General features: G+C 55.5%; 1 protein-coding gene across 1 annotated transcript; it reads right to left on the minus strand.

Moving 5' to 3' along the window:
* Positions 1-1,315: 1,315 nt before the first annotated feature.
* On the minus strand, positions 1,316-15,488 carry TTLL2 (tubulin tyrosine ligase like 2). The gene is given in 5 exon segments (XM_047857805.1): positions 1,316-2,745; positions 2,748-3,099; positions 3,322-3,426; positions 4,239-4,384; positions 14,222-15,488. Coding segments are annotated over 3 exon segments (1,092 nt in total). The 5' UTR covers positions 3,349-3,426; positions 4,239-4,384; positions 14,222-15,488; the 3' UTR covers positions 1,316-2,032.
* Between the last annotated feature and the right edge of the window lie 3,045 nt (positions 15,489-18,533).

Genomic DNA, 18,533 nt, shown 5'->3' on the forward strand with positions numbered 1-18,533 from the left:
TCAAATCTCTTCTGGAATAAGGCTGGGAGTAAATAAATGTGCTTATGCCTGAAACCAAGCAATGAGCAACATACACAGTCCAGCCTCCGGGCTAACTGCTGGAACTTTCTTCTCCCCCTTTTTTCCGAACCATTCAGATGGAACAGTAGGATTCTGTTAGGTGTTCAGAGGCCGCTGCGAGTGCCAACACCATAAGGAATCATATGTGGGCGCTGAGAGCAGTCACTTCCTTCCTTTGTCCCTCGGTGGCTGTATCACCCACTCTGTGTCCCCGGCCTCAGTAGTTAATCCTTGATTACCTTAAGTATGGTTTGCTGTAACTTTTTTTTATTGCGGTGAAATAAACATAACATAAAATTGACCATCAGTGACATCTAGCACATGATGTTGTGCAACCACCACCAGAACATTTTTGTCTTCCAGAAGGAACCCCGCTCCCACTCGCGGTCAGCGCCCCCGCGCCCCCACCCTGGGCCCTGCGACCACCAATCACGTTGTGTGTCTGGATTTGCCAACTCCAGACGCTTCCTGTAAATCGTATCTTACTACGTGTGGCCTTTTGTGTCTGGCTTTTTTCTCACTCAGCATGATGTTTTCAAGTAAATGCTGTGGCTTTTGTGTCTTAGGACTCTTCAGTGCTTTCTGATGTGGCAGGAGTGACAAGGCTAGATCTGGAAGGTTCTGAGGTCGCGTGCTGGGATGGTAATCTATCAGTGATGGGGCCAACCACGAGGGGACACTCTCCAAATACGGTTGATGGATGACCCCAGTGGGGAGCAATGTGGTGCAATGTCTGATTTAGGACCCAGGACCTATACATAACAGTCACGTGGGTACCCTGGGGGAAGGTTTCCTGTAATTCGCCTTATACCGATGACTGATCATTAAGTTGACAAAAATAATTTTGAACATAAAATGGTGTATTAAGAAACAAAAAGTTAACCCTTGGCCTTTTTTGTACCGTTTTCACCTCAGAGTCCTTAAAAGATACGCTAATTATCTTTTGTTTTTGTGTTTCGGTAAATGCACAGTGTAATTGTGATAAAGCATTTCCAAGGACAGGGAAGAAGCTGTGTGGCATTTCCCCAAGCAATCGGAGCAAATACACCAGTTAGGTCATGTAATTTAAATTTTTTTTCAACGTTTATTTATTTTTGGGACAGAGAGAGACAGAGCGTGAACGGGGGAGGGGCAGAGAGAGAGGGAGACACAGCATCGGAAACAGGCTCCAGGCTCTGAGCCATCAGCCCAGAGCCCGACGCGGGGCTCGGACTCACGGGCCGCGAGATCGTGACCTGGCTGAAGTCGGACGCTTAACCGACTGTGCCACCCAGGCGCCCCAGGTCATGTAATTTAATCATCATTTGCACATGCTCTACTTTGTCAGGGTTGCTATATTTCTATTTACGCCCACATCGCTGTCCCCGGCAAGGGAATCCTTGGTTTTCCAAAAGCCGTGTCACCTTCTCTTTGTTTCCTTTTTCTGCCGCTTGGGAGTGTTGTTTGTTCATTCGTTTCTGGAACTCTTGGATTAGTCTCCTGACGTTTAATCTACTCCTGGAAGCTCCAAAAGTTGCTTCGTTGAAAGGAAAAATGAGAACAAAGTTCCCTTCTTGGAGATATGGCACTTTGCTCTGGTCCGAGGCGACGCACGGGGCGATGCTTGTCCGGTGGGCGCACGCTTGGATGAGGGACATGAACGGAATGAGTGCTTTGTGGGGCGTGTCTGCCCTTTAACTTTGGCTTGGTTTGGGGGCTTCTCTTGTTGAAAGGAGAAGGTCTTTCTTCCTACTCGTCATTCCCCTAGGCTGGGAGGCACGTTTACTCTCGGGACATATCTTCACGGCTTCTTCACTGCAGATTCCTCCTTAAACGGTCTGCCCGTGACCGGAAAGAGGGACCCACGAGGAAGGGTTCTGCCCACGCGGTCGAGCCCACCGGCATCCAGCTCCGCGAGGGGGACCCCGCCGCTCCCCCGGGACCGTCACTACCCTCTGCCCTCCCGTGCCTCAGACCCCGCAAGTAAATCAGCTCAGCCGTGTCGTGGATGAGTTTTCTCTTCAGACACGTCCGCCGAACAATCCACGGACAGGGCAGGGCTGAAGTTGACCTCTAGCGGCCACGGGGCAAGGCTGAAGTTGACTTCTAGCGGCCACGGTTTCAAGTTGTCATCAATCAAAATATCAAACCCAAAGAGCTCCAAGCAGTTGGCCGTAAAGGGGACCGAGGGAGCGATGGCGAGCCCCGTGAGAATGGCCACGTGGTGGACTTTCTGCCACAGAAGCAGGCCGTCCACGTCCCAGCTGCGAAGGTAAGAGAAGGAACAGCTGAGGGGCTACTTGTTGCCGCGACCGATCACTTCTTTGATTTTCTCATACGAGGCCCCGGACTTACTGATGCTGAGGTTGGTCAAGGGGGCATAACTGTTCTGCAGATTACTCAGGTCGAACTTCTCCGTGGCAAAGCGCGCTAACCGTTCCCGATAAACGTAAATGGTCAAAGGCTTAAAGCCCGTGATACAGACGCAGATGCGGAGGTCAGGTTTACCTCTGCCCGCGAGGAAAGGGTGGCAGGTATATTTCCGTACTATGTATGTATCATCAAAGACTAAGTCTTTAATGTCACCGGAAATGATGATCCCCGTCCCACGAGACGGCTCCACGGGCTTGCAGATCCAGGAGCTGCGCTTTGCGCCCGTCACGTGCTTCTCCCGCGAGTATTCAGCCATGAACTTGTTGTAGTCTGGGGCATGACGAACGTCAGCGGGATGAACTCGTGCAGGGGGCCGCCGGACGTCCTCTTCCATGCGCTTCAGGTGCCTGGCCAGGCGGTCCTTCCGGTCCGCCTGGTGGTGCCCGGGTGGTGGTTCAGCCGTTGCCCTGGCCTCACGCGGACGCGCTCAGTCATCCGGCAGGAGGAAGTCCCGCAATACAGGTTCCAGTCGTCGCTGTTCTGCCCTCCTTCGTCAAATTTGTCCCACCCTCGCTCCAGCAGGACGCTCTGCACCACTTCCGCCGTTCTGTCGTCCACAGGGAACACCGGTGGCTTCGGGATGGCCCCCGAAGGTCTGCCTTCTGCCATCAAATAAGGTTTTCTTTTCTAAAAACCGATGATCAGAAAAGCGTTAGAGGGTGGGCAGGGAGGTCGTATCTTAGAGGAGCTTTTCCGTAAAGGAGCCCGCATCCTATGGTCAGCTGTCCGGTCTGCCTTCCCTGACATCATTCGCCAGATAACCTGCCCCCTGCACAGGTCCGCCCATCTCTGCTGCCCCTGCAGAAGCTGACGGGCCCCTCCCTGTGCGTTCTGTCGCTCCAGAGTTACCTGCCTACTGCCTCCTCTTAGCGACATGTTAAAACGTTGGCAGTCACAACGGTGACCTGAGGGTTACTCTGCTGTAGGTCTGTACCTTCAGTGAATCCTGTTGACCTGAAACATGGGCATTCTTTAGAAAAAGCAAATGTCAAGTTCTCTCCAATTAGATGAATCTGAACATGCCAAAGAAAGGTGATGCGTGGGTGTTACGTGGTTAGCAAGGGTCTTATCAGCCCGAGAAGCTTCGGGAACTTAGGCCAGACCCCTGTGGTGGCCACCAGCACCTGCCTCATATGCCCAGGGGTCAGAGGCCATGTTCCTTCAAGTTCATGGTAACTTGCAAGGAAAATAGATAGGAAAAATTTGAGTTTTAGAAATTCATTCTGCACAATGATTGTGTGAAGATCGCACCTCCCATTTTGCAAGACGCCCAGAAAGTGCATATTCGACATTTTCCTGAAATTTCAAAGACAGAAAATCAGATTGTTTTGGAGAAAATCAAAGCTGATGATGAGGCACGATGTTGTATTATGATCTGGGGGGGGGGGAGAAAATCAGATTGTTTTGGAGAAAATCAAAGCTGATGATGAGGCATGATGTTGTATTATGATCTAGGGTGGGTGGGGGGGGGGGAGTAAAAAAGCCAACGCCTCTTGGGGGAGATGTCGCTATTCCAAAATCCTGAAACAAGGATTTAGTGCTCATCAAAACTGCCACATTCAGGCAATTCTGACTGATTTCTTTGATGATGTTAGCATTGTTCGTGCATAACTTACCCTATAGCGTGACATAACTTATTTGGTGTAAATCCTGTGGCGTTTGAGAGGCTCTGATTGATGCCCAAGGAGTAACTCTGACAGGTGAAGCCAGCCTGGCCGGAGGGAACGTGGGCGGGAAGGAGGGAGGAGGTCGAACTTGTCACCCACCTGCTTCTCCAGATTTGAAGTTGGGAAGAGTCGGGGAGCGGCGAAGGAGTCTCCTTGTTTTCTGAGGCCAGCTGCTGAATATGATAGGCTCTGATCCGAGGCTGCTGAGGGCTGGGACAGTGGCTCCGAAAGAGGGTCCAGAAGCGCTGTGAACACAAGCCGTGTCAACACATGACCTCGCGTTTGTCGGTGTTGTTACAGCTTTGGCGAGCAGGGGCCCCCGGGAGCTACAGCCCCAGTGTGGCTGTTGAGAAATTCAATCTTTGCAATTTACAGCACTGTTTTCAAGCTATGTTCAATGATATTAACGTGTTATAGTAGTGTGTGTGTGTGTGTGTGTGTGTGTGTGTGTGTAAGGGGGAAGATCAAAAATAATTATGGAAGCTGGATCAAACGCAGTTAAAAACGTTCCTTCTCTTGGGCACCTGGGTGGCTCAGTTAGTTGAGTGTCTGACTCTTGAATCAGCTCAGGTCATGATCCCAGGTCGTGGGATCGAGCCCCGTGCTGGTCTCTGTGCGGAGCGTGGAGCCTGCTTAAGATTCTGTCTTGGGGCACCTGGGGGGCTCAGTCAGTTAAGCATCCGACTTCGGCTCAGGTCGTGATCTCAGAGTTCGTGAGATCGTGCCTTATGCCGTCAGCATGGAGACCACTTGGACTCCCTGTCTCCCCCCCTACCCTGCTTGTGCCTGTGCTCTCCCCCTCTCCCTCTCTCTCAAAATAAATTCAAAAAAAAGTTTAGTCTCTTCCTAGCTCCAAGACACATGCCATCTTTCCCAAACTTAGTCGATCATGGAACCCTCCTAAAATTTGTGTCACATTAGTTACCATTTCACAAAAGCAGCGCGGGAAATAATTGAGTCAGGCAAACCTGATGGGATATTGTCCCATTCCTGGCAACCTTCACCTTCCCAGCCTGGGGAATAAACCTCTCAGGAAAGGACAGTGTGGCCTTCTGGGGGGCGCCTGGCTCCGTCGGGAACCAGCACGTGGTGGCTCGGGCCCGGCCTTCTCCGGCTCCGCAGGTCAGCGGACGAGAACAGACCCAGGAAATGCCATCTTGAGGCTGGCCGGCAAACCTGGGCTTCCTGGAACCAAGAAAGCCGAGACGTGAAGCGTATGGTCTGATGAGACTCTGGCTGTTCACTGGGACGCTTGTGCAACACCCACTGGGCCCGTGTCAGGTGAGTGTCCGCTTGCCTGTGAAAATTCGTTGAGAAACCAAAATGCGTAATTAAGAGTTTTCTCTGCTCAACACAAGGTCTGGAGCCACTGAAGTGTCTTTCATCCAGCCTCTTTCAGACGGACGGACAGACGCTGCGGACAGCACACGGTTCTGTCTGACGAAGAAACGCACGTGGGAGGGGGCAGGCCTCGTGATTAAAAACTGGTTGGGGACAAATTCGGAAGCCCCTCCGTAGGACGGGGGGAGGCGACGCGGGCGGGTGAGGACCGGGTGGGGGAGCCTGCAGAGGCCCCTTCCCGTGCCAGACACGCCATCCGGCCCGGGGGGCATCATGGGGCACGTCCCCCAGTCGCTCCGGCTCTTGCCTCCCACGCCTGTAGAGGACGAAGTGCTCATCTTAAGGTGAGCGCGGCCGTTCCCGTGAGTGTAGGTGTGGGCCGAAGGCCACCTGCTGGAGGGGACCAGGATACAACCTCTTTGTGTGCTCACGGGCGCTGGAGCCACATGCCCCCCCCCCCCCCCCTTCTGGAGCAGGGTGACCCAGCCATCTGTCACACCATCCTCTCATCTCAGAGATGGTTTCCTTGCAGCTGAGAGTGAAGCTGTCCACGGAGATTTTCATAATAGCCTAGTTTCTCCCCTTGGTCTGAGCCTCATCTCTAGGAGGGAGGACGGTGAGGAGGTCACACCGCTCATGGCCACGGCAGGATGAGCCACGGGTGGGCTCCAGCTCCAGGTGTGGCCATGTGGTCCGTGGACATAGGAAGAGAACCCGTGAAATGCACATGTGGTTCCCCTCTGTATGGTGTCCAAAGGTTGACCTCTGCTGATGAAGGAGGAGGTGAGGGGGGAACAGAGAGGGGAGGTGGAGGGAGGAGGTGAGGGGACGAGGTGAGGGAGGAGGAAAGGGAGGAGGGGAAGGGAGGAGGGGAAGGGAGGAGGGGAAGGGAGGAGGGGAGGAGGAGGGAAGGGGAGAGGGGAGGGAGGAGGGGAAAGGAGGAGGGGAAGGGAGAGGGGAGGGGGAGAGGGGAGGGGGGAAGGAGGGAGGAGGGGAAGGGAGAGGTGAGGGAGGAGGGGAGGGAGGAGGGGGAAGGGAGGAGACATGAGGAAGAGGTGAAGGAGGAGGGAAGAGAGGAGGGGAGAGAGGAGGGGAAGGGAGGAGGGGAGGGAGGAGGGGAAGGGAGGAGAGGAAGGGAGAGGGGAGGGGAGAGGTGAGGAGGAAGGAAGGAGGAGGGGAAGGGAGAGGTGATGGAGGAGGGGAAGGAGGAGGGGAAGAGAGGAGGGGAGAGAGGAGGAGAGAGAGGAGGGGAAGGGAGGAGGGGGAGAGAGGAGGGGAAGGGAGGAGGGGAGGGAAGAGAGAAGGAAGGAGACATGAGGGAAGAGGTGAAGGAGGAGGTGAGGGAGGAGGGGAGGGGAAGGAGAGGGAGGGGGGAGGGGAGGAAGGAGGGGGAGGGAGGAGGGGAGGGAGAGAGAAGGAAGGAGACATGAGGGAAGAGGTGAAGGAGGAGGTGAGGGAGGAGGGGGAGGGAAGGGAGAGGGGAGGGGGGAGGGGAGGAAGGAGGGGGAGGGAGGAGGGGAGGGAGTAGGGGAAGGGAGGAGAGGAAGGGAGAGGGGATAGGAGGGTGAGGGAGGAAGGAGGGAGGAGGGGAAGGGAGAGGTGAGGGAGGAGGGGAGGGAGGAGGGAGAGAGAGAGGGGAAGGGAGGAGGGGAGGGAGGAGGGGAGGAAGGAGGGGAGGGAGGAGGGGAAGGGAGGAGGGGAGAGAGGAGGAGAGAAAGGAGGGAGGGAGGAGGGGAAGGGAGGAGGGGAGAGAGGAGGAGAGAGAGGAGGGGAGGGAGGAGGGTAAGGGAGGAGGGGAGGGAGGAGGGGAAAGGAGGAGGGGAAGGGAGAGGGGAGGGGAGAGGTGAGGGGGGAAGGAGGGGAGGAAGGGAAGGGAGGAGGGGAGGGAGGAGGGGAAAGGAGGAGACATGAGGGAAGAGGTGAGGGAGGAGGTGAGGAAGGAGGGAAGGGAGGAGGGGAAGGGAGGAGGGGTGAGAGGAGGAGAGAGAGGAGGGGAGGGAGGAGGGGAGGGAGGAGGGGAGGGGAGGTGAAGGGGAGGGGAAGGGAGAGGGGAGGGGGGGAGGGGAGGAAGGAGGGGAAGGGAGGAGGGGAGGGAGGAGGGGAGAGAGGAGGGGAAAGGAGGAGACATGAGGGAAGAGGTGAGGGAGGAGGTGAGGAAGGAGGGGAAGGGAGGAGGGGAAGGGAGGAGGGGAGAGAGGAGGAGAGAGAGGAGGGGGAGGGAGGAGGGGAGGGAGGAGGGGAGGGAGAAGGGGAGGGGAAGGGAGAGGGGAGGGGGGGGAGGGGGAGGAAGGAGGGGAAGGGAGGAGGGGAGGGAGGAAGGGAGGGGAAGGGAGAGGGGAGGGGGGGAGGGGAGGAAGGAGGGGAAGGGAGGAGGGGAAGGGAGGAGGGGAGAGAGGAGGAGAGAGAGGAGGGGAGGGAGGAGGGAAGGGAGGAGGGAGGGAGAAGGGGAGGGGAAGGGAGAGGGGAGGGGGGAGGGGAGGAAGGAGGGGAGGAGGAGGGGGAAGGAGGAGGGGAGAGAGGAGGGGAAAGGAGGAGACATGAGGGAAGAGGTGAGGGAGGAGGTGAGGAAGGAGGGGAAGGGAGGAGGGGAAGGGAGGAGGGGAGAGAGGAGGAGAGAGAGGAGGGGAGGGAGGAGGGGGAGGGAGGAGGGGAGGGAGGAGGGGAGGGGGCATCAAAGTCCCGCAGAGGGTTAGCGGTGGCCCCTCCACGCCGTCATCTGTGTAAACTGGGTGGTGGGTCCCAGGTGTCACTGTTCCTTCAGAGGTTTTTGAAGGGTCGCATATTCTGTGACCTTGTTAAGAGGAGGCTCGGACGGTCCGAGAGGGGTCAGGGCCCGGGGGGTTCTGGATGGAGGTGGAGAGACCCTGCAGAGGAGAGGGGGAGCGAGGGCCCCTGGAGGGGGGGGGGGCTGCGCGTCACGCGGGGGTCAGACTGTTTACTGCCGAGGCAGCCTCGCCTGCGTCCGTGTGGTAAGGAGACGATGCGGGTTGTTTGACCACAGTCCGCGAGCTCCCGCTGCTGTCCTGGCCGTGAACACAGGGCGGGCTCACACCGCGAGCCGAGCCGGGACGACGCCCACTGTGCGCGGGGTCCCCCACCTGCGTGCTGCACCCTGAGCGGATCTGCTGGGGCTGCAGGCGACCCCGTCCGCTCCAGTGGGCGTGGGCTCTGCGTGTCTGCGCTCCTAGTCTGCCGCGGTGGCTGTCCCCGCCCCCGGGGTCCCCGCTGCCTGCACTTCCCGGGTGCTGCGGGCCAGCACGGCTGTGCAAATGGCCATTCGCCCGCCTCACCCAGCGACATAGGCGTTTTTGAGGTCAGGGCTGTCTTTTTAATCCCGGTTCCTGCATTGGGTGCCCTGTATGTTTGTGGAATAAATGAATGAACCAGCAGCCCAGTGTGGAGTCGGGACAGGGGAGGAGCAGGGGGGGTATAGTTTTTCCTGTGATGAGGGGAATACAGATTTCATACATTTTCTGTCCACGTCAGCCATGATTCCTACTCTGTTGCTCATTTCCGCCCAAAATTTCCTCTCTCTTTTTATTTATTTATTTAAAAAAAATTTTTTTTCCCAACGTTTTTATTTATTTTTGGGACAGAGAGAGACAGAGCATGAACGGGGGAGGGGCAGAGAGAGAGGGAGACACAGAATCGGAAACAGGCTCCAGGCTCCGAGCTGTCAGCCCAGAGCCCGACGCGGGGCTCGAACTCACGGACAGCGAGATCGTGACCTGAGCTGAAGTTGGCTGCTTAACCGACTGAGCCACCCAGGTGCCCCCTTCTCTCTTTTTATAAACTCCCATTTATCTGGGTCAGGATCCAAGAGATTTATGGCTAACTTCAGCTTCTCAGTCTTGAGCCCAAACTTTAGTGGCAAATTCTATTCATAATTAAAATAGACATCACCATTGCTGACCTTTTACCAGATACACACTAGGCCTTTCTACCTTTACTACGAGTGCTTAAATCAGCAACTGATTGGTTTAAATCATATAAAACATGTAATACGCTGTATGTTTATTTGGGTGTTTGCACTCGGAACTGTGACAGTAAGCGGTCCTCGTGGGAACTGAAATGATCACCATTACAATGAAATTAATGAAAGACACAAATAACTTCTATGATCAGAGCAGCCCGCACAGGCAGCGAGCCCTGGCTATTTCCCGAAGGCATCACTTTATATTCATTGATGCTCATAATACATAATTACGATACTAAGACTTAAGAGGCAAGCAAAGTATCGTGTAATGTGATAAAAATATCGTACGCAAATACACGTGCGCATTATAACATGAAACTATGACATGAAATTGTCAATTATTTAAGGGCATTTGCCATTCAGCCAGGGCAGGAGCCGAGACACCGGTCAACTTAACCCTGGCAGTTCTGAACTGAGCAATAGCCCGGGCGAAGAGCTCTCAGGGTCCGCGGGCTTTATTCTGAAAAGAAGGCGGTAAACATTCTCGCTGAACTTGAAAACACTTTATTGGGAACCATGGTTCTCAGCATCCCTGGGCAGTCACACTGATTGGCCCAGGAACGTATCAAGGTAGCAGTAATTACTAATAACATGCGAACTCCACAAGGTCACTGCAGGGAAATTATGACATATATGTGTATATTGACAGAGTCGCCATCTCCCGCGTGCATTTCCGCGTGCCCTGTCGCGTGGGAGGCTACGCTTTTCAGGTGCAGCCCGTGGGAGGGGCTCTGTGAGGCGGGCACGTCCTTGACCGGGGGACGGCCACAGATCTACAGACCCTGCAGGCGAGTGAGGCTTGGTGGATAGAGCCCTCTCGGGCCCTCCAAGACGGAGGTCGGCCTCCACATAGAAACTTCCAGAAGGAAACTAGAGCACGCAGGGCTACTCCCCAAGCCGCTATCCGAAGGGAGAGGGGCACCCGCCCAGAAGGTGAAGGCCACGTGCTTGTATCTCTGTTAGGAGAGCCCGAGATCGTTACCGTGAACATGGCTAGAACGCTCGTAGGGGCAGAGCGAGCCCGCGCGTGCACGGAAAACACCAACATGCATCAAAACATCATCACCGTTGAACCACCGCGTATGGAGCGGGAACGAGCGAAGGCGGGGCCGACCTGGTCACGTGCAACCAGGGACACACATCGCAGAGCGCGCCCAGGTCTCGCGTCCTCCTCGGCGGAAACCCGGCCAGTGTAATCAGGACAGAGGCCGCGTCTGAGAAGCAGCAGCAACCTGAACTTCAGAAGCCGACTTCAAGCGTGTGATTAGGTCATTGTTATAATTACGGGGTTTTATGATCTCTTGGAGTCTGGTTCAGCCCTGGCCACGCTCTCTCCTGGCTTGTGGAGGGAAAGGGCTTCTTTTCCCACACCTTGATGACATTCCTGGGCACACGGGGCCCGCTGGGAGGGAAGCGGGCCAAACACAACTGTTGCCCCCACTGTGGGAACAATGAACCCTCAGAATGGCCCCTGGGATCCCTGCTTCTCCCAGAAGACTCATTCCGGAGCCGGAATTTGTGGGAGGGGACGCCCCCAGCCTCCGCAGCCCCTCAGACTGCTGAGTCCCACATTGGTCCTTCCAAAGCGGGACCTTGAAAAAGAATCAGGAGGGAGGCCATTGTGTCTATGCACACTGCGTTTGGAGCTCATTCACCGTGTGAGGGACAAACCGCCCCCAGCTACCTTCTGTTGGAACCAGACCGGGCTGTAGTATGAAACCATGTGATTGAATTCCATGAATTTCTGTCGTCTTTGAACTGAGAGAGGAAATATTTGGGGGTCGAGGAGAGGGACCCTTCTTGGGTGACCCTGAAATCAGGCGCTGCAAAAGCAAACACAGATCCCACCGAGCAGAGAACCGGCTTCTGTCTACGTCCTTTGGTCTCGGCTTTCGGAACCTCAACGATTAATTTCGAAAGCCTCTGCCCCGCCTTCGTTTGGAGTTACTGGAGATTTACCCCGCGCAGCCTGTGTGCTCATGTGTCCTGGGTGAAAACATGGTTTCATCAACTTTTTTTACTATCCACACGGCCCTGCCTCCGGCCATACCCGGAACAGTAAAAACACACCGCCCTGTCGTGGATCAAAGAGTCGCGCACACGACAGAAACTTCACACTGCCTCGCGCAGCGATTTTCAGATTTAGAGGCGAGTTGTTCAGACATGCAAGGCACTCCGTTTTTATCAACTAGGACCGAACGGCGGCTGTAGACTCCTGTGTGATTCTACGTGGGCGAAGCCACTTGGTGGCTGACCGTCCCCCTCAACCATCCCCCCCCCTTTTTTTTAAAATAAGTTGTTATTAACTTAAAATCAGAACAGTGTTTAATTATTCTAAATCAGTGCCTGGGCACAACTTTTTATACTGGTGATAGGTTTTGTTTTATCATTAAAGCCTTCAGTTCCCCGGGGGTGAGGCCACACTGGCTTGCATCCAGTGGACCGGAACTGACTTGACGTGAAAATGTCCAGTGTCCCGGGACCGGGGAGCTACATTTGCCGCTTTGCAAACTGTGTATGGAAAGGCAGTGGGGTTTTTTCTTCCCCCCACCGAAAAGCCTTTGAGATATCACGTCTACGTCTGAAGGCCACACTTCTTAGCGTGGCATTCAAGGCCTTCGTATGAGTCTTCAGCCGCTGTTCAGCCCAACGCCACTCCCCGCCCGGACTTCCCAGCCCCGCCTGGCAGGGTCAGGAGCCGGGTGTCCGACCCAAGCCCTAGCTGTGGCCTCAGGGCATCGCGACTTGGTGGCCCTGAGCCCCGCCTTCTCTCCTCGCCTGCCCTCCCTTTCTCCCCTCCTCTGGGGCCCACACCCTCCACACCTGCCTTGGGGAAAACTGCTCCCTCTGCATCCAGCCGTCTGTGTGCCAGGCAATCCGTGCTCCGCCCCGAAGCCGTAGCGTCCGTCCATCAGGTCTCGGAGAGCACGGGCTGCTCGGTGTGTTCCGGGGGGGAGCGCCCCCACTCACTATGGGGTGCCGTTGAGCGCTCCCTCTGCCCACGCGTCCCAGGATGTGCTCCCGCCTCGCGCACGAAAGCGTGTCGTCAAGCGATACAACCCAGGTGGGCGGGATGCTCGTCCTCCTAAGTCCACCAGGTCTGAGCGCGGTGGCCCCGCTGGTCAGAGCGCACGCGGCCCCCTGAGCCGTCGGGGAGGGGTGCGTCCCGGGACAGAGGCACGCGCTGGGGCCCCCTCCGGCTCCCGGGGTGACTTCCGTACGCTCGTCCCCGAGCCCGGCCCTGCTTCCAAGTGGGTGTGCGGTCAGCCTTCGGCAGCCGCAGAGCCCAGTCGACGGGGCAGAACTGGGAGCTTCCTTGCTGGTCCCTCCGTGATGCGAACCTGCTCTCCTCACAAGGGGGGGCACACGTCACCGCAGGGCCTGAGGGACCAGGCCCCATCCGGATACGGACCTGGGGCTCCTCTGCACGTCCCCCCCCTCCTCCGGAGGACTGTCTTCTATCTGTGGGGACCACACTCAGCTCAGAGCCCAGTGGCCCCATCAGCCACACACCTGAGGACACAGAGAGGCCCAGGGCGGCTGACAGACGGACGAGAAGAGGCAGGTGGGCTCCTCTGGGGGACCTTCTTGTACTCCACCCAGGTGGGACCTCAAAATAGACCATTTCCACATAAGAACAGTTGAGTTTCCAAAATGAATCGTTATTGTTTCTTTATATATATATGTATATATATATATATATATAGAGAGAGAGAGAGAGAGAGAGAGAGAGGTTTATTCAGTTTGAGAGAGAAACAGAGACAGACTGTGAGCAGGGGAGGTGCAGAGAGAGAGGGAGACACAGAATCCGAAGCAGCTCCGGGCTCCGAGCTGTCAACACAGAGCCCGATGCGGGGCTCGAACTCACGAACCGTGAGATCATGACCTGAGCTGAAGTCGACGCCCAACCGACTGAGCCCCCCCGGCGCCCCTGAATCTTTATCATTTCTGTAAGTCAAGTTTACACCTGAGACCTCAGTTGGCCCCGTCCTTCCCTGGTTGTGTGCTGCCTCCACACCCTCGTTCTGTCCCCCAGGCCCCGAGCACCACACCTGTGGACTTTGGGACACACCCCGGGCAGAATCCGCCCTGCATTTGTATATGAGGTGCCTCCCCATAGGATCTTTGAACTCAGCTCACTCAGGCTTCAGCATCTTATTACTCTGTTGATGAATGTTTAATGTTTCGACACCAACTATTTAATTACAGACACTGTTATACCCTTTCAGGACCAATAAATTGCCTCACATGATATATAAAACCGCACAGCACAACAGAGCCCTGGCTAAGCTGTCCCAGGGGGAGGGAAACACTGCGGATTTCCTAATTAGCAAACCAAGAACAAAAGCAATTCATCGTACGTGGCCCAGAAGGCATTTTTCTTTCTGGGTTTGATGTGTTCATTCGTTGTTAATTATTTATCGTTACCCTGCAGCCGTACGTGCTGGGAAGTGGTGTAGAAACCAAGAGTCATTGAGTCTTTCCCCCGACCGTCTTCCCGAGCACCAGATGAAGGTGGGTTTGGTGATGATTTTGAGTCAGGGGCAGAGACAGGGCTGGCCATCCAGACACAAGGAAGGATATCTGGGCCGAAATCGTCTACGCATCCTGAATTTGTTGAATAGTGTACCATTTTCCCCTTTGATTAGAGACGTTTGGGTGAGTTTCCCAGCTGTCTGCTCTCTGGGGACGTTGGCACACAGTCACCTCTCACAAAAGAGACTCTAAGGGCACATGAGCAGAACAAGGTGGGGTGCACACTTACCAGGTGAAACGTGTTGGCTTCGTCCAAAGTGAGCGCCAAGAGCGAGCGCATTTCCCCGAACTGCTTCTTCTCAGGTTCTTCTCCAGATTTCTCAATGGGCTCAGTTCTCCCTTGACTTGTGCCCATGGGATCCTGTCCTCCTCAGACAGGGAAAGGCTTAAGGAAGCCTGGGGGGCCTCCCAGGAGCTGACCACATGGACTTTGGATCTTTTGGCTAGAGAACTGGCCGGGAGGCAAACGGGCCACCTCTGCGTTGCTCAGGGACCGCTAACACCGCTGCCCCAGGCTGACGCCAGTGCCCTTGGGGGCCCGCTGGTCACAGCCCCGGGGCCTCCCTGGTCACAGCTCTGGGGCCTCCCCATGCTGGAGCCAACACCCTTGGGGCTCGCTGATCACAGCCCCGGGGCCTCCCCGGTGTGCGCTGTTCATGACTGTCTCGCCTCACCTTCAAGGGTGAGCGGTCCTCACACTGGGACACACTTACCTGCTCTGACAGGATCCAGAGGACGTTAGGTTCATTATGATGCTTAAATCTAGAACTTTGGTGGAGTCCAAGGAAACAGGGAACCAGTAAGTAGAATTTTCACTTTTTTTTTATACCTCAATCCCACCTCCCCCAAGTGAGCATCAAACTCACACCCCAGGTGGTTGATGGAAAGAGATTCTTCTCTACCACCTACCAGGCCCAAGGGAGGGACGTGTGAGAAACCGCCTGGTCTCTGGGAGCCTAGAAATCTTTCCTGCCTTCGAAACATCTTCCCAACCAACAACCAAGCCCTTGACATTTGCCAGTTAACGTTCACTGAAAACTCTACCTAGCACAGCACCCGGTTCATTGGAAGGATGGAGAACGGGCTTTTTCTGGTTACCATGATCTCCTCAGTACTTCTTAAAGGACGTTTACAAACATGAAACTTCTACAACAAAAACTTAATCAAGAGAGAAATACAGGTAACTAAGTACAAGAAAAAAATCCGTGGTGTGACAATTGTTGCCCTTGAAGGAAGTGATAGAATGTTGCAGGTGTCTGTTTCCTGGTCTGGGTGTTGGCCATATGGATGTCTTCAGGTCGTAGAATTTTATCAAGCTGTACTTGTGTGATTGTACATTTCCTTTACTTTACATTGTCTTTGTCTTACAAGTCAGTAAAACGTTCCGAAAAAAAAAAAATTAAGGGCATATATCTACATTGACGAGTAGCATTTGGAGTTACCCTCCTCACTTACCCTTTTAGTAGAAAAACAACCAAGAGTTAAGAAGGTCAAGTTCTATCCCATTTCTTCAATTAACCAACTCTGTGACCCAGGACAAGTCATCAGAGGCATTAACCTTGCTGATTATTCTTGCTTTTTTTCGTCATTACCACACAAGGGATTCGAACTAGAATAATCTTAATGCCCTGTCCTTCCCAACCCCCCAGTATTTCAGTCCTGTAATGATCCTTCACCCCCTCCCATATCGGGCTCTAGCCACCGCCTCGTTTCCCAAGAAACCTTCTGGGAAGGGCTGGGAATCCTTCCTGTCTCCACTTCTCTACTCTTTCTAAGCCACTTGGTTCAAGTCTTCATCCCCAAGACTCCCACTGAGCTGCCCGGCCTTCGCACAGGTGATGTCATTCTGCCAAATCAATGATCTGTCCTCTACTGTATCTGCCCAACACACCCCAGCAGTTGACAAGAGAGCTGAGCGTCTTTGGGACCTGTCACTAACTGGGCTCTGCCATGTCAGTCTCTTGGGGGCACTCATTTGTCCCCACGGTCACTTCCTTTCTGGTTCCTCCTCCTCACCCTGGCCTCTGAAGATGGAAGGTGCAGGGAGTGAGACCGTAGGGCTTTGCTCCGCTCCAGGACCACTCACTCGGCTGGTCTCCTTCTGCGCCGTGGCTTTAACATCCTCTCTCTAGGCTGATGTCCTGGTCTCTCTGCCCCTAGGACACCCCCACATTCCAGCCCCAGACGTCTCACCGTTGCCCACCAGAGCCACGTGGATGTCTGAGAGCCTCACATGTCACGTGCTCAACACCAGGCTCTTGATTTTCTCGTCTGCGAGGCTCCCCAGTCTGAGTAAGCGGCCCTTTGCTTCTCCCACTTATTGGATAAGCCAGACTCCCAAGTTTTCCTTGGCTCTTTCTCTGCCTCAACACATCTTGTGGCCTCTGCCCTTCAAGCACGTCCTGAGTGCCACCAGTTCACCCTCTTTCCATTCTCTGCCACCGTGACCGCCTGGGACCCGGCCACTCTTGCTTCTTGCTCCAACAATTCGACAGCTTCCCAAGGCAATGGCCTGTGACTCTTTGTCTCACCTCGGCACCTACTGTGCCTTCCCACCAGCAGCCAGAGTGAGCCTTTTACAATTAAGTCATATGGCCTCGCTTCTATCTTGTGGGTTCTGTGTGGGGGTGAAGAGTGTCCCCCCACGTTCATGAGCTTCTCTGGAACCAGGGTCATTGAGACGTGATTAGTTAGGATGAGGTCATGCTGGGGTAGGGTGGGCCCCGGTGTCCTTATCAGAAGAGGAGGAAAGACACAAAGACAGTCACAGGGAGGAGAATGCCACGAGAGGACAGACTCACGGAAGTTGGCCACGTGAGGTCGGAGGCAGAGACCTGTGTGATGCATCTACGAGCCTGGGAATAACCTGAGACGACATGAACACCAGGAGCTAGAAGAGGCAGGACGGATTTTCCACTCCGGCCTTCGGAGGAACGTGGCCCCGCCCACACCTTGATTTGGGGCTTCCAGCCTGCAGACCGTGACAGGATGAATTCCCACTGTGTTCGCCACTCAGACGTATTTTTATGGACTTCATTACAGAAGCCACAGGAAACTCTTCAGGTTCCCATGTGGCTCACAATAGAATCCAGTCGAACCTGGTCTGGGGGCCCTACGTGATCTGCTCTGCTTTCTGGCCTCGTGCACGTCCGGCCTTCCCTCCCTGCGCACCTGTCCCAGCCCCAGGCTGCAGTGGGAGGCTGGCTCCCCTTTACCTAACTGGACTCCAGTCTGCTGAGCGCCTCCCGATGTCCCTCATCACATCACCTCCCCCGGAAGCGGGCACTTGCCCCTCAATTACACCAGCATCGGTCCTGACCCCGTCCTCGAGTGAGTGCATAGACACGGTCTAATTTGCTGACCTGAGAATTTCCTGGTGTGACGAGAATTGTTCAGGGCCATTTTCCTGCTTGGGACCTGTTGGGGTCACCGATGGAAGCCTCACGGATCCGGTTCAGGGGCAGGAAATACTCGCTGAGACAGCAGAAATCGAGGTTGTCTTCCCTAAAACCGCCGTGGGACAGAGGTCATGGAGGGCGGTCGGCGAGGGACAGGTGGCGGGAAAGACCTTCAAATGCTGGCACCTGGGGCTCCTCACGTATTTGGAGCGTTGAATCAGATCCGTGGCCCCTAGCGTGTTGGAAATGTTCCCAAATCTGCTTTTCTTGAAGGGCATCACTGCTCAGGATTTTGTGGATGGCCCCCAGGGCTCGCCGAGTGGGTGAGCAGATCCCAGCATGCGTGCTTGGCTGTCCAGAGATCCCCCATGGGCCTCACGGTCATAGCTTCAATTCTCCACTTGGGTCTCTGAGCACCTGCGGGGGGATAGCCGGACAGAGACTGGAAGGAGAGAATCCCTCTGTAATGAGGAATGGTCCGTACTGTAGGAAACCATCCCGAGGGGAAACACAGATGCAGGCCTGTTCCACGCTTTGCCTTTGAACTCCCCGAGAAAGGCTGGCCCTTCCAAAGCGGCTGGTAGGGAGGCCTTCCGTTGTTTTGTTCTGTTTCTGTAAGGAAGTTGGGGGAAAGGGCAAAGGAGCACCTCGCTGGGAGGCAGGGTTTTGTTCTACACCGAACGAGGCGCGGGGCGTCGGGAGGGTGCCTGGCCACACTTACGGAAAGGGCGGGGGGGGGGGAGCCGCAGGGTGGCCTGGTGAGCAGGCGTCAGCACCTTCCAGGGACAGGATGCCCCTCTTCCCGCGCGTGAGGGCGACGGTGGCCGCCCTGCCCGCCAGGGGGCGCTGTGTAAGCGCTGTGGCCTGGGCTCCTGCCTGGGCTCCAGCTGCGGGAAAGCGGGGAGCACGCGGGGTCCCACCCACTTGGCTTTCTCGCTCGCCGGGCAGTCTGTCCTCATCCGCGCCCTGCAGGCTGATAAGCCCCGTGGGAGGGAGGGAGGGACGGGATGGGAGGGATGGGAAATGGCCCGACCGCCAGATTACCTTCCAGCTGTGCGATCTGCCCACACTCTCACCCCCACACGGGAGGGGACAGATGGTTGCAGGTGCCAGCCGGCGTGAAGGAGAGGACAGAAGGCTCCG

This window comes from Prionailurus viverrinus, chromosome B2 (assembly GCF_022837055.1).
Source record: "Prionailurus viverrinus isolate Anna chromosome B2, UM_Priviv_1.0, whole genome shotgun sequence".
Classification (NCBI taxonomy): domain Eukaryota; kingdom Metazoa; phylum Chordata; class Mammalia; order Carnivora; family Felidae; genus Prionailurus; species Prionailurus viverrinus.